This window comes from Pan troglodytes, chromosome 6, assembly GCF_028858775.2.
Source record: "Pan troglodytes isolate AG18354 chromosome 6, NHGRI_mPanTro3-v2.0_pri, whole genome shotgun sequence".
Lineage (NCBI taxonomy): Eukaryota > Metazoa > Chordata > Mammalia > Primates > Hominidae > Pan > Pan troglodytes.
In genome coordinates, this window is record NC_072404.2 from 119,528,617 (window position 1) to 119,544,947 (window position 16,331).

Genomic DNA, 16,331 nt, shown 5'->3' on the forward strand with positions numbered 1-16,331 from the left:
AGGAAGTCCACATTTTTATAAGAAGTTGGGGGCAGTAACAGTCTGGAAGTGGCAACAAGAAGGATGGCACCAAAATGACCTCCAACCCTGAGGGATTAGGGTTTGAGAAAATACATAGTTACAACTAGAGGTAAGTCCAGGGGAAGCAGCATCCCAAAGAAGGAATCAGGTTTTAGCTAAGGCAATGAGGAAGACTATTAGGAGAATAATAATTCCTAAGGCACATGGGAGGGAGGGAAAGAATGAAAGGTAAAGTCAGCAGAAAAGAAGTACAAAACACAGGGATGAGAGAATGGAAGAGGGCAGGTGTGGGGAGGAGCGGGTGCTTATTCTATGGATATTGCCCATGGGAAGTAGGGAACAGTAAAGAAAACAAAAGAAAGTTACAGAGCCCCCAAGTTCTATGTCAAGATTCCAGGTCTAAAGTTCTTGCTTCCTTCTGAGGTGGTAAATGAAAGTGCATGTCTCTGGATGTGTCTAACATCCATCACTGTGATGCTCTGCACTAAGTAACATCAAATTAAGTCTGATTCAATGGAGATTCACTATATTAGGAACCCACAAACTTCTGTTTTGCACATGATTATACTGGGGCACAACCTAACACATTCAGAGTAATAAAATCCCTGAAATGAACAGGCTTCACTCCAAATTTATGCCTTGGATAGAGGCTCTTAGATATAAAGTTCCAATATAATTGTTTTTTTAAAGGAAGTAATTGCTTTGTGATTATACTTAACACACTAAAAAATAAGTTTCTGCTCAATTTTCTCTGCGTAAAAGTTTGCCTGGTTTTATTAAAATGAAACATTAAAACCCTTGAATTCATGTTTTACAGCCTATATGCCACAAAAATGTGGTAAATACCTGCATCATATTATCACAGAACTTAAAAACATTTTTTATAGAGACGGGGGTCTCACTACATTGCCCAGGCTCATCTTGAATTTCTGGCCTCAAGCAATCCTCCCACCTCAGCCACCCAAACTGTTGGGATTACAGGTGTGAGCCACTGCACCTGGCCATTCATTCAATAATTTATTATTTATTTATTTTTCAGAGCATTTTGAATTCAGAAGAGACTTCAGGGAGAAGCTACCAACCTATGGACTTCAGAACCTCAAGAAGCTGTAAAATTAATCATCAGAGGAGATTTGCAAATCTATACTGATATCAAGCACTGTTTTAGGCTGAACAAAATAATGTCTCATGCCTAAATACTGTTAATTTTGAAATATATGTAAATACTTTCATGACTAATTTTTAAAGGGTGCTAAAATGGAATCTTCATATTGAAAAAGATTAGGAACACACTGTCTATGGATTGCCCTGTTCACTCTGCCAGTCTACACACTCATCACCTCTTCCATTACAGTCCTGACAGATTGTTATCCAGCTGCAACCGTATGATGAAGTCACTTATTCATATAAATGGTTGGAACATTTTCCATAACACTAAGAACACCTCTTTGTAAGGAAACTTGTATTTTTAGACAGCTTTCATTTTGACAAATGTACTTTCTTCCCCAGAACTTCTAACACTCTAGAATTACTCAGAATTAGCTTCATTCATTTTGCACGACAGCCCCTGAAACACTTAAGACAGTTCACATGTCCTTCCTAAGGCTTTTCTCTCACACTCTGTCCTTCAGTCAGGGATGTGACACAATTCCTCATTCTACCACTCTCCTCGTGCCCCTTCAGCATGTATCCATTTGTCTCTCTGAAAACTCTCAACACAGCACAGCACACTAGATTTGATCTGCCTGTGACAACACACAGTAGAATGATTATGTCCCCTGACCTAGACACTATATTTCTATCAGTGTTACCTAAGTCAGGATTTTTAAAGCCTTGTAGTCAGCTAAAAAATTTAGGACTTAAGCCAGCTCTCTCCCATCTTATTTCAATACAAGAGAGTTTTCTGTAGCCAACTGTCCATTAAATCTTACCTTGCCACTATGGGATCATTTATTCCAGCCTATTAAGGTTTTTCAGAATCTTGATTTTTGTCCTCTAACATATTAGCTATTTCTCCCAGTTTACGTCATTTGTAAATTTGAGAAGGTTCATTCTGTCGTACAGCTTATTCATTCTTGGCACTTAAATAGATGATTTTTTCATGTTTAAATGTCATGACTAATGACATCACATTTGGAAAACACTAATTTTTATATTTAGTATATCATTACATAATTCAAGACATTTTACCTTGCAATAGCTCTGATGAAGTCTAGAGACACTGTGCATTTGTATTTTGGTCCATCAAGCTGATCGTCATGGCCAACCAGGGTTAACAGCTGAAGGGTCACTAGAGAGGTAATCTAAAAGAGAACATTTTAATAAGAAACTGTTTTAATAAGATTATGTAATACTTTTGTTTCTGAAACATCTTATAGTCTGATAAAGATACATAACTGAATCACAAAAAACGTCTGCAAAGAAAATGACTACTTTGCAATCTGTAAATACAAATTTGTACATATGTTTTCCAGTCTAACAACCAAGACTAGTTGTCAGAGTCCTAGTTTTGTTTTGTTTTTTTTTCTTAGAGATATGGTCTCGTTCTGTTACCCAGGCTAGAGTGGCATGGCTTGATCACAGTTCATTGGAGTTTCAAATTCTTGGGCTCAAGTGGTCCTCTCAACTCAGTCTTCCCAAGTGGCTGGGACTACAGGCACATTTTTTAAATGTGCCTACAAAGAAAAAAACAATTTTTTATTGTTTTGTAGAGACAGGGTCTCACTGTGTTGTCCAGGCTGGTCCTGAACTCCTCGCTTTGTGATTCTCCTGCCTTGGCCTCCCAAAGGGTCGGTGATACAGGAGGGGGGCAGGGAAGTGCTGGGCAGAGAAGGGCGTGGTCCCTGGCTAGTGCTCCACTCCAAGTCTGAGCCCACAGACCTAGGTAAGGGCTGGCATTTCAGTTTTTGTGCCTAAATATTACATTTTCCAAGACCACCCTGGCTACCATGACCCCATCCTGTGCCTATAAAAACCCCGAGACCCTAGCAGGTAGAGATACAAGTGGCTGGACGTTAAGAGGAATACACTGGAAGAAGAATACGCAAGCGGCTGGACATCGAGAGCAACATACCGGCAGACACCAGCAGATGCCAGCAGGCCACCTACGGTGGGACAACACAGAGTTTGGCCAAGAGCGGCTAGACTTCAGGGGAAAACCACCTTCCCACTCCATCCTCCTTCGGGCTCCCCAACCATCTGCTGAGAGCTACTTCCACTATTCAATAAAACCTTGCACTCATTTTCCAAGCCCACATTTGATCGGATTTTTTGGTACAGCAAGGCAAGAACTCAGGATACAGAAAGCCCTCTCTCCTTCCAATAAGGCAGAGGGTCGAATTGAGCTAACACAAGCCACCTATAGATGGCAAAACTAAAAGAGCACACTGTAACACGCCCACTGCGGCTTCAGGAGCTGTAAGCATTCATCCCCAGATGCGGCCGTGAGGTTGGAGCCCCACAACCTGCCCGTCTGCATGCTCCCATTAGAGGTTTGAGCAGCGGGACACTGAAGAAGCAAGCCACTACCCCTGCAAGGGGGACAAGGGAACTTTTCCTGTTTCACTGGGATTACTGGTGTGAGTCACTGCACTCAGCCCAACCAAGATTCCTAGCTCAACAACTGATTCAAACAATCAGTCCCTAAGAATTCCACTAGAGACAGCTTTGTTTCATTACTCAGACACATGACCGCTAAACCTTTAAAAGCTGCAAATAAAGCACATTCCTCCTCTAAAAATTTTACAGAATATCTATCTAAATAACTCAGAATATAAAATCTATACTCCTTTGGGTATAAAACAATAATATGGATTTAGGTCTTTTTAAGAGTTAGGTGGCTGGTTAGATGAGAGATAAGAAATACATCCTTCAGACCTGGGCTTAGTCTTGGTTTAAAACTTTCTTTCCATCTTTTCTTTCTTTTTTTTTTTCTGAGGCAGGGTCTCACTCCATTATCCATGCTGGATTGCAGTGGCGCAATCATGGCTCACTGCAGCCTCAACCTCCCCAGACTCAGGTGATCCTCCCACAGCAGCCTCCTGAGTAGCTGGTACTATAGGCACATGCCACCACACCCAGCTAATTTTTTGTATTTTTTGTAGACATGGGGTTTTGCCATGTTGTCCAGGCTGCTCTTGAGCTCCTGGGCTCAAGTGATGCACCTGCCTAGCCTCCCAAAGTGTTGGGATTAGAGGCGTGAGCCCCCACACCCAACCATTGCTTTAAAACTTATTGCTGATCGTGTACTCAGGAAAACACCAGAAGGATTATTAGTAAAAGCAAAAGTGTATTTTGATAGGTCAAAATCAAAGTACAAAATCACTTAACATTCATATGGCCAACTAAAATATTAAGTTCTCTGAAATCTAAGAAAGGAAGCTGATCCAAGAGCTGAAATTCTTTGAGCACCCATTGTCTTCTCCTAATTTCTTATTTTTGTCTCCCATAAGCCAGCAGGAAAAAGAGTCAGCAATGGCAGTAAGATAAAATTTGGAGACTTAGTTACCTGTAACTGCTCAGTGGCAATATGAATAAGAGTTTTAAGTTAAACTATCTGTAATACCTAATCATATGTCTTAGGAATTAAAATGCTCACTTAATTTGAGACTAATACTTTACAAATGCTAAGTAAACATCCTATGAATAATAAAAACACTAACAGCAGTAGTAATTTGCTTGGTATTAAGTACTCTATACACATTATCTCATGTTATTCCTCATTACCCTCATGTCCACAAGGTGGACATTATTATACTTTTTTTTATAGATAAGCCTTAGAGATCTTAAGTAACTTTCTCCATATTCCAGATCTACTGGCTTAGCAAGAATTCAAGAAACCATGATCATCTTACTATATTACATTTCCCATTACCATTTTAAAGGGAAAATTATCATGCAGTATTTAGTCGATTACTTTACTAACAAATTAAAGGGTGAACAGATAATAAATATCTCATATAGAGTATCTTATGTAGAGAAAATCCTATATTCAGTAAATAAGAAATATTTCAACTAGAAAAGCAATTTATATTAATACATCAAAATACAAAGCTCTGCATTCAAAAGGCTAAGACTTTAATTTCTAATTCAGTATCAATAATTACGTTACACCTTGAAATATCTTTTATAAATATTGTGCGTTGAAAAGAATATGTATTTTGCAAATGTTATGTTCTTTGTTACATGTCTATTGCTTTGTTACATATATGTCTATTACACAAGACACATATGTAACAAAGACATTATTTGTATTGTTAAATCTTATATACACCATTTTTAAAATCTGCCTGATCAAAACTGAGAGAGGTATTAAAATTCTTTTGTTACCATAGAATCTTTCTGCTTTGTAGTTTTTAAGCTATGTTACTAGGTAACATACATACAGATTTAAAATTACGTTTTGTTGACAAACCTTTTCATTATAATAACCCTTTTATTCTCCAGTAATGTCTTAGCTTACAATGTATTTTTTTCTAATCTTAAGATAGCTATATTAGCATTCCTTTATGTGCTCTGCCTTTTTCTGTTACTTTTCATGATTCTACTTTCAAGGTTCATGTTTTCTCAATTTAAAACAGTTCTCATGTAAATAACATATAGTGGGATTTTGTTTTTATAGTCAGTCTGACAACTTTTACCTTTCATTAGGACCATAGACTCCATTTGTTTTTAATATATCTAATGATTTTCTAAAATTTTTCTTTCTACTGTTATATTGACCTATTTGTCCCTCCTTTCCTTTTTCTCATTCCTTTCTTACCTTTTGTTGTAATTATATTTTCTTATCTCTTTTTACTTTCACTACCTTGTAAGTAGTTCTATAGTCCTTTTAATTTGAATGTCCATTTTGATTTCTTTTTCGGCTTGCTATTTTGGAAGTCCTCCTTTATTTCCAACTTACAGAGTTTTTCCAGTTTTTTGTTTTGTTTCTGGGGGATCACAGAATGTGATCTGCATACTAGCAATCCTCTGAAATTTGTTGAGGCAGCTAGGTTCTCTGGGAGGAAAGAAGGGTGCACGGGAACCTGGGTGTCACTGTGACAGAGTGAAAATGACCATGGTGGCCACCCTGCCTGTTCTGCCCACCAGGCCCCTTCTTGCTTTATTCCAAGAATGTCTCCAGCTGATGACAACAGAGCAGAAAGCATGCCCACCATGTGAGATGACTTACCCCAGGCAAATGAGGTAGGGTGCAACAAGAGTTTTTTTCTCTTACTTATTAAGGTATCTACATAATATCCTACATTTTGCCTTTTAGCCTGCAAAGTCTAAAATATTTACTATGTATCCCTTTACTGAAAAGGTTTGCTGACCTCTGCAATAGAAGATTGCTAGATTCAAATTGTTAATTTAACCAACATTAAAACTAAGATGTTTAGTAACTTGATCAAAGTGGTAATGCCCAGATGGTGCCAGAAACTCACCTGACTAGGACTTAAATCTCCTAACTCCAACTCCAAAACTTTTAAAAAACATGCATAAGCTGTGATCACAGCTAAGAAAGTGCAGATCTAACAGATGTATTATACTCTTGCCTGAAAAGAGTGTGTGCTAAAAGAATTAGGATGATCTGCAAAATAGTCATAAAGGGAGCATTCAACAGAATAAACCCAGCAGTATGCCTCTAGCACTAAGATACAGGACTCTTTGCCCATTAACTTAGAAATCTGGTATATGCTACAAGTTTGTATCCACCGTAGAGGTGGAGCTGCCTGGCTGTCACTTAAGGTATTAGTATTAAGATCATCCAATTACCTCATTCCCACTCTCACCACTGGGCCCATTCAGATTCCACACTTAATCTTCTGATTTCAGAAGAGAGAGAACATAGTTTAAGAGAAAAAAACATTTAAAGTTAGTAAGATCTATCTTTTGCCACTTGCTAGCAGTAGACTTCAGACTGGTCAGTTCAACAATGTGGACCTCAATTTTCAAAACCAAAAATCATCATCATAATCTTTCAGCCACACAGGGATGTTCTAAATATTTATAACTATAAATGAGCACCAAAAAGCTGTTAGAACTAATAAATGCTTTCAGTAAAGTTGCAGAATACAAAAATCAACAAACATGTCTATACACTTACAATGAACTATCAAAAAACGAAATTTAAAAAAATCTAACTTACAACAGCATGAAAAAGAATAAAACATGTAAGAATAAATTTAATCAAGAAGGTGAATTATTTATACACTAACAACTATAAAACACTGATGAAAGAAATTCAAGACGACACAAATAATTGAAAAGATACCTGTGTTCAAGGACTGGAAGAATTATGATTTTTAAAATGTCCATACTACCCAATGCAATCTACAGATTCAATGCAATCCCCATCAAAATTCCAATGGCATTTTTCACAGCTAGAGGTATCACAATTCCTTATTTCAAAGTATATTATTAATACAAAACTATAGTAATCAAAACAGTACGGTAATGGCATAAAAACAGACACACAGATCCACAGAACAGAACAGAAAGTCCAGAAATAAAACCACACATATAAGGTCAACTAATCTTTGACAAGGGTACCAAAAACACACAATGGGAAAAGGATAGTCTCTTCAATAAATGGTACTGGAAATATTGGATATCCACATGCACAAAAAATAAAACTGAATTCTCATCTTACACCATACACAAAAATTAATTCAAATGGACTAACGACTTAAATGTAAGACATGAAACAATAAAATTCCTAAAAGTAAACATAGGGAAAAAAACTCCCTGATATTAGTTTTGGCAATGATTTTTTTGGATAGGCTGCCAAAAGCACAGGAAACAAAAGCAAAAATAAACAAATGAGACTACATCAAACTCAACAGCTTCTTCACAGCAAAGGAAACAACCAATAAAATGACAAGGCAATCTACAGAATGGGAGAAAAAAAATCAGGTAAATCAAATGGCATAAACAAGATAATAGAAACAAAATTATATTAACAATTGTATTAAAAGTAAATGAAATGCTTCAAATAAAATAAAAAGACTGAAAAAAATCAAACTGCATTTTGTTTAAAAGAGATACATATAAAATGGAAGCACATGTGAAAGTTAAAGGTCAAAGACAAAATTGAGATATGTCACACAAATTCTAATAAAAAGAACAATGATGAAAATATGTTAAACATCAGACAAAACAGACATGAAATGAGGTTTAAAGAAAGGTTCACTTAATAATGATAAAATGCAGGCCCTGAGCTCGTATCTCTTACAAGATTAATTGTTTGAGACCTTTACTATGAAGAGAAGAGACACAGAAAGGATGGACAGCCAGGGGATCCAGGAGTCTTCGTGGGAGAACAAGTACTGCTAAAACCCAAGACAAGACAAATTCAAAAGCCTTCCCAGTGTGGAAACAGGCAGAAATCTATAATGACAGTAGGCCTGAAATTTTAATGAATGGGAAGATATGTAGTGAAGAGTGAACATAGTCTTCTATTGCTAAGTATATTAACTTCAACCCTTTCTATTTTTCTGTAAGGGATTCGTTTGCTAAAATAGGTTAGTAATAGCTATTTGAAAAATCACGCATTGAACTCTATTATTAAAGGCAGTTCTCCTTAGTACTTTTTTTAATATAGAAGAAAACATTAATTACCTTGTACTTTGCCACTGACATTTCCTTATAATATTTCTCATAACTGATACTTTCCTGTTAATTCAAACACTCACATATTTAGATTCTTTAATCGAAATTGTATGCTAAATTACTTTTTCCACAATTTTTTCATAGAAAAACACAAAATCTGTCTTTAATATAGTTAAGTTAGGGTCTCAAGAATATTTTCAGATGCCTTACAGTTTTTTACTTTTAGCACATTAGTTGTAACAAATGTCCAAAGGCAGAAAGTTGGAACAAACAAGCCCTTGAAGTCACTTTCAGTTCTACCAAGATTCCCCGGCTAAATTAATCATGTAAATTGTGCAAAGAATATAATATTACTTCAGCTGAAGATGCAGCAGCTAAAAGGAACTTCCAAAATATTAATAAGATGACTGATCAATTTTTTTAGGGGTAGGGATGATTTAGGAAAAGCTAATACATTAAAAGAACTAAACCTAAAAAAAGCAATTAAATTAGAATGTGATTTTTCACATTAAAAAAACTCATTTCAGTCTTTTATTTGTTGACTTTATCATGTGAAAATCACTGAAAAACTCAACATAAAAATATTCATATATATAAATTGTACACAAATATACAAATAATAGATATTCAGAAGAATATCTATTACATAAAGCAGTGAACAGGCCGGGTGCAGTGGCTCACACCTGTAATCCCAGCACTTTGGGAGGCAGAGACAGGTAGATCACTTGAGGCCAGGAGTTTCAGATCAGCCTGGCCAACATGGTGAAACCCCGTCTCTGCTAAAAATACAAAAGTTAGCTGGGCATGGTGGCACGTGCCTGTAATCCCAGCTACTTGGGAGGTTGAGGCATGAGAATTGCTTGAACCCAGGGGGTGGAGGTTGCAGTGAGCTGAGATCGCACCACTGCACTCCAGCGTGGGTGACAGAGCAAGACTCTGTCTCAAAAATAAAAATAAAAATAAAAAAAGGAGTGAACAAATGTACCAAATATTTAAAGGTACTTTCCCAGTTTATTAAAATTTTGCTAGAGTAAAATTGAAAACAAAATCAAGCACAAAGATTAATTAGTGGAGTCAACATTTTGAATCTCAAACATATTAGTTTATTAACTTACTAAATGGAAACTTCTGGAAAAATACATATAAAACTTTAAAAATTATTTCTATATATGCATAAATAGCAGAATATCCACCTTCCTTTCTATTATCCAATCCTTAAATTGGCTAATTTTTATTTCCAACTACATATCCATGAAACTCTTGAGGACTTACTCTAGGTACTGTGCATTTAAAAATGAGGCTGGGAGCAGTGGCTCACACCTGTAATCCCAGCACATTGGGAGGCCGAGGCAGGCAGATTACCTGAGGTCAGGAGTTCGAGACAGGCCTGGCCAACAGGGCAAAAACCCGTCTTTACTAAAAATACAAAAAATTAGCCGGTCGTGATGGCATGTGCCTGTAATCCCAGCTATTCTGGAGGCTGAGGCAGAAGAATCGCTTTAAATTGGGAGGCGGAGATTGCAGTGAGCTGAGATCGTGCCACTGTACTCCACCCTGGGCAACAGAACGAGACTCCGTCTCACAAATAAATAAATAATGAATAGGATCATAAAAAATACTTATTTACTTCCTTGCTCCACTTTAAATGTTCATGACAATATGAACTCAGATCTCCAGGCTAGTATTAATACCTATGTAGTCTGATATGGTCAGTGTGGATCTGACAAAAAGTCTCTAGACAGTGAGTACTCAGATTCATCGTGGTGTCTGTTTCACATGTATGCATGTATATGCATAAATAAGGCAGAGGTGGGGCCGAGCCTTTCCCATCTAACTGCCTGAGACCTTTACTATACAGGAAAAAGACACAGAACAGGATGGGCAACCAAGGGATACAGGGGTCTTTGGGGGACAGTAAATATTGCTGAAAACCAAGATAAGACAAATAGCCTTCTTAGTTTGGAATCTTGCAGAAATCCATAATGAGAGTAGGCCTGAAATTTTAATGAATGGGAAGACACACAGAAAAGAGTTAACATAGTCTTCTATGGCTAAGTATATTAACTTCGACCCTTCTTATTCAGTGACACATCTGTGACTTAGAGAAAAGAGATACACAACAGTCATTCCTGTTGTTAGGTCCCCAAATGCAGGGGGAGATTTACACAAAGTCTGTAGTTCCAGCATGGAATAATAAATTGAAATATTTTGCAGTAAATAAATTAATGACTTAGAAGGATTTAATCTCTGTTGGAAAAAAAAGCTCTCTAAATAATAATGGTAAAACATTCTGTAATCTTTTTTTAGCACTAATTTACAGAAGGCTTCTCATTCAATTGAGCTTTGAATTACCAAGGAACACATTTCAGGAACAAACACTAACAAAGAGCCTAGACAGAGGGTTAGAAAAAAAAGATAAATACAGAAGAACTTCCCACCCAGACAGGATGCATAGATTCGTATTTGTTATTCTTCCCTGCTAAGTACAACTATAAATCCTGGAAATAATATAAGAGGCGACCAAAAGAGGACTCTGAAAGGTAGAAAGAGGTAGGTGGGCTGCTTAGGGACCCTAGGGCTACAGAAACAATATAGAGGGTGCGAGTCTTAGAATTCCCCACCCAAGAGCGAAAAGTGAACCAAGCCCAGCACTTCCCAATCCACAACTGAGCGGCAAAAGGCTACCCAGGTAGGCTCATTCCTCCCCTGGATTAAAGAAGAATCCTGACGAAAGATCTGGCAATTCTATATCTAGCAAAACTATCCTTCATGAATAAAGTGGAAATAAAGACATGCTCAAACAAGGTAAAACAGAAGAATCTGTCACTAGCAGATGACCTTCAAAGAAGAGCAAAAGGAAATTCTTCAAACAAAAGGAAATAATAAAAGTGAAAGAACGAACAGTGGAAAGAGCAGATTTGTGGATAAATACAAGAGAATATATCCTCATGAGTTTTCTAAATCACATTTGATTAAACATTTTAACACCTTCTGATACTCAAGACAGTATCTGAAAAAGTGAGAAAGTAAAAGGAATGGCAGTATGGTTTCCACACTTCACTTGAAGTGGTAAAACACATACGCCTTATAAAACTAAGCAGGCAATTACCATATTACCCTGCAATTGCACTTATGCATTTATTCCAGAGAACTGCATTTTCACATAAAAACTAGTACATGAATGTTCCTAACAGCTTTAATTGTAGTAGCCAAAAAACGGGAAAGAACCCAGATGTCCTTCAACAGGTGAATGGTTAAACAAACTGTGGTATATCTATACCACAGAATACTCCTCAGTAATTAAAATGAATGAACTATTAATACATGCAAAGATTTGGATGAATCTGAGGAATTATCCTGACTCAAAAAAGTTAATTCTCAAGTGTTATACACTATATGATTATGCTTAAACAAATTCTTGAAATGACAAAATTCTAGAGGTAGCAATTACCAGTTAACAGGAATTGGGGAAGGGGAGGAAGAGAGGAAGCTATGGTCATCAGTGAGTATCACGGAGAATCCTTGTGATAATGGAACTGGTCTTGACTGTGGTGGTGAATTAACAAAACTATGCACAGGATAAAATTTCATATAACCAAATATATATAGACATACACAAAAGAATACAAATAGAAGTAGGGAAATCTGAATGAGATCAGTAGATTGCATTAATGTCAGTTTCCTGGTTGTGATATTTTACTATAGCTTTGCCAGATGTTATACCACTGTGGGGAACCAGTAAAGGACACACAGGAAGAGAGAATACACATTATGTTTTACAACTGTGTGTGAATCTATAATTACCTCAAAAAAGCTTAATTAAAAAATAAAACACTGATAACGTACTCAAAATATAGAGGGCTTTGAGAAATACCTTGTAAACTGTCAGAATAAATGTTATCTCAAAATGTTTTAAGTAGCTATGAAGCTAAAAAAATCTACTTGTAAAAATAAAAACACTTTTTAACCCTTATTTGTAAAGATTTTTAAATCTCTCCTACTTAAAGGCAGATGATTAGTTATGACTTGGGGCTCAGACTCAAGGAGGATTTGTAGCTACTGGTTTCATGCTGTGAGTCCATAAAGGTCCTTACAAATTTGCCACAAACCTGTGACTAGTAAAAGTTATTACTTCCTCTACAGCAAAGGAAGATTATAGCAAAAGTATTACTATATAAATCCCAACCGGAGTGTTCTATTTTTCCAAATTCTTACTTTATATATTTTCGAATGATAAAAGTTGTTTTTATTTGTTTGTTTTGGGGCTATAAAAGCCAACTGCACTTCAAATTTATTAAAAATAAATTTTTCAACATAAAAATAATTGCACAGTAAAATTCTGAGCTTGCCCATCAGGCCTTGAAACTTCGGAGATCAATACTTCACTTAATAGATGATGAAAGAGACATCATAAAAGGACAATTGGCATTATCAGTCCCTAGTCAGTCACCCACACAAATGAACGTTTCCAAATATTTAATCCAAAAGTCCCAATGAAAAATAATACAACACATATGTCGTGCTAAAGGTTTACTAGAAAACATTTCAGAGTTGTAACAACAAATTTTAAATTAAACACTTGTTTTAAGAATACTGAACATATTAAAAACATTTAGCCAAAATAATACTTCACATTGGGTGTTGATGATTAGAAAATGGTTTGCCAAGACTACTGCTACTGTGAATAAAGAACACCAGTATGAGCCTATGTGCTTTTATCTTTTTTTCTGCTGTCTTTCAAAATTCCTGAGAATGACACATATGTATTTTGGCATTTACTCCTTCCCTCAGGTTCTAGCAGAGGATATGGACAAAACTTGAGGGGCAGGGGTCAGGGAAAGATAGCTATAGGAACTAATTAATACTATTAATGACCATGGTAATTAGTGGCATACGGACTGGAATTTATTACTGTGTCCAGGCTCTGTGACAGACATTGTGCATCCTCAATTCTCACAAAAACCCTCCCATGATTACTATAAATAAATCTCTCTTTTCCAGACAAGGACACCACCTCAGAGAGGTGAGTAAATTGCTCAAGGTCACGAAGTTAACAGTGGTTAAGAACAGCACTGGCTTTGAATACTATCTGAATCCAAAGCCCATATTCCTTATACTACCCCAAACAAGGAGCTGTAGAATACAAAGAGATAATTTTGTTGGGCGAGATTAGGAAAGCTTTATGGAAGAAGGAAATGACTACTCCACCTTGCATTCTACAGTGAAGGCAATAACTATTAGTATGCTGGAAAAGTAAGAAACCCAGGAGAGCAGGCAATGCAAGTAAAACAGAGAAAAAGCCTTAAATGAAATTGTATCAATAAGGACAAAGAAGTATCTCAATACAGTACAGGCAAATGTCCTGCCACAGGGATATAGAATAACCTTGAGAAGTAACAATTAACAATACTGTGAACAAAATTGTTAGATGTATGAGTTTGATGTCACAAAAATAAAACATTAATGTGGAATTGATTTAACCTAATGACAGGTTAATTTTTCATAAGTCAGATTATATATTACATTAGACATTAAATTGCTGTTTTTAAGGTTTAATTTTTAAAAGGTAAATATTGGCCAATGTTGGCTCACACCTGTAACCCCAGCACTTGGGGAGGCCAAGGCAGGCAGATCACTTGAGGTCAGGAGTTCAAGACCAGCCTGGCCAACATGGTGAAACCCCAGGTCTATTAAAAATACAAAAATTAGCTGGGTGTGGTGGCGCATGCCTGTAGCCCCAGCTATTTGGGAGGCTGAGGCAGGAGAATCGCTTGAATCTGGGAGGCAGGGGTTGCAGTGAGCAGAGATTGTGCCACTGCACTCCCACCTGGGCGACAGAGTAAGACTCCGTCTCAAAAAAAAAAAAAAGTAAATTTAAGGTTGGGGGAAAGCATGATTTCTTAAATCCAGAAATTATTAGATGATATTGAAGATGGTATCCCAAAGCAGTTTCTTACACATTTGTGGATTAAAGATCATTTACAGAAACATTCACAACTACAACTCATAAAATATTAAAATACATTAAAAGAAAGGGTAATGAAAAGGTCTTTTTCTGAAACACTAGAATCATTTCCAGGTAAAGTCATCTTAATTATTTAGGTAAATATAAAAATTGTGGGAAAATTATAACTCCCCTTCTGGGTTTCTACACCCTATGAAGATATATTCTATTGTCAGTAATGTTCAGATTTTAGGGGATTATATACTGCTTTCCACAGCTGCTTTTCTTGTCCGTTTTGTCAAGCTCAAAGTCAAATGAATAAAACTCAAATGAATAAAAAAGTAGCCTAGGGAGTAGGTTCTCTTTTTCAAAGTCAGGATTCAGATTTCATGTTAGAAAATACAGAACAAAGTTTTGTTTTTGTTTTTAAAAAACTGTATTAAAAGTCAGTGGTTTTACTACTAAATTTTTAGTCATGTTTTCCACTGATGTTTTTCCTCAAAATAAAAATTGTTATTTTTTTGTCCTCCTCAGTTTAAACAAATCCCCTAAAAATCTGAGGCATCCTGTTATCAAAGAGAATAGTACTTCCCTAGCTTTCATACATCAGCAGCATTCTGACACTGCTTAACGTATTTTATTTCACCTTAGCTTAAAATAATCAATCTATCTGACTCAAAAGCCACAGTATATATTCCTTTTCCTTTGACTAGGTCCTACGTTATGACTGAGGAATTCACAAAGAAAAATAAAAAAACAAAAATCTCTTTCTGTGTACAATATTTTTAGATTTACATCCTAAATGGGGTTATACAATATTTGTTTAATCTTTGCTCTGTGTACTGTTATGTCCTTTGTTCTCATCTGTGTAGGGGATGAGCTGATTATTTATGTCGTAACAATAGGAGTTCATGTACCACAGTGAGGATTTTTTTTTCCTTAATCTGAGAGGCAGCTACTAACAAGCTTCAGCTGGAAATGCTTGATGTAAAAACAGTGTGAACCTGTTTCTGGGCTAATAAACTGTTCTTTCTGCCAACAAAAGAAAATCAATTTACAACTGTAATTAATTTTTAACATGCTCATTATTTTTATACGTTCATAGGTTGTTATATGTCCATTGACTTAAGAAATATCCTATCCTGCTTGTCCTGGAGGAGCTTCACAATCTGAAACATATTAAATTATTTAAATAAATGAACTTAACAAATGAAATTTCAGTGTATGAGTTCCACACAACCCAACAAGCACCACAATTTGATCTGAATTCAGGAGACTTGACGGTTCATGGCATATATCGAGAGTTCAACTGACATTTTTACACACACAAAGCAGAGGTGGTAAATGCAGCACATGGCAGAAATAGGCAAATATCATCAAAGCAGTTCAACTTTAAATCACTACCATAAATTTTCATTTCAAAAAAAAAAAAGGAGAGTGGTTTGCTAGTCTTCAAATATGCTCAGATAAACAAAAAGTAGCATGTATGTTTATACATAGAGCAACTGAAGATAAAGCCTCTAATCTCTGGAACTTTTTAGCATGCAAACTGCCTGCAAATCTTTAGCAACCATGAAGACCATAAATGCCTGTTAGGAGAATGGGAGATCATTCAATGAATGACTCTCATGTTCATGGATGGCATTGTGCAAGAGATACAAAAATGAACAGACAACGTCTATGCCCTCAAACATCAGGGTAGTTGGAGACAAACAAATAAAATGGTAATGACATAAAATGAGTGCTATGTTAGTATTATAATATGCATAAACAT

At 36.2% G+C, this 16,331-nt stretch overlaps 1 protein-coding gene across 2 annotated transcripts in view; it reads right to left on the bottom strand.

Annotated features, from left to right (window-relative positions):
• The window catches only part of ORC5 (origin recognition complex subunit 5), a 78,162-nt gene that overhangs the window by 8,218 nt on the left and 53,613 nt on the right, over positions 1-16,331 (bottom strand). For both annotated transcript variants that reach the window (XM_519292.4, XM_016957963.4), the window contains exon 13: positions 2,212-2,324. In XM_519292.4, coding sequence (XP_519292.3) covers positions 2,212-2,324 — 113 coding nt within the window. The remainder of the gene's footprint in view (positions 1-2,211; positions 2,325-16,331) is intronic.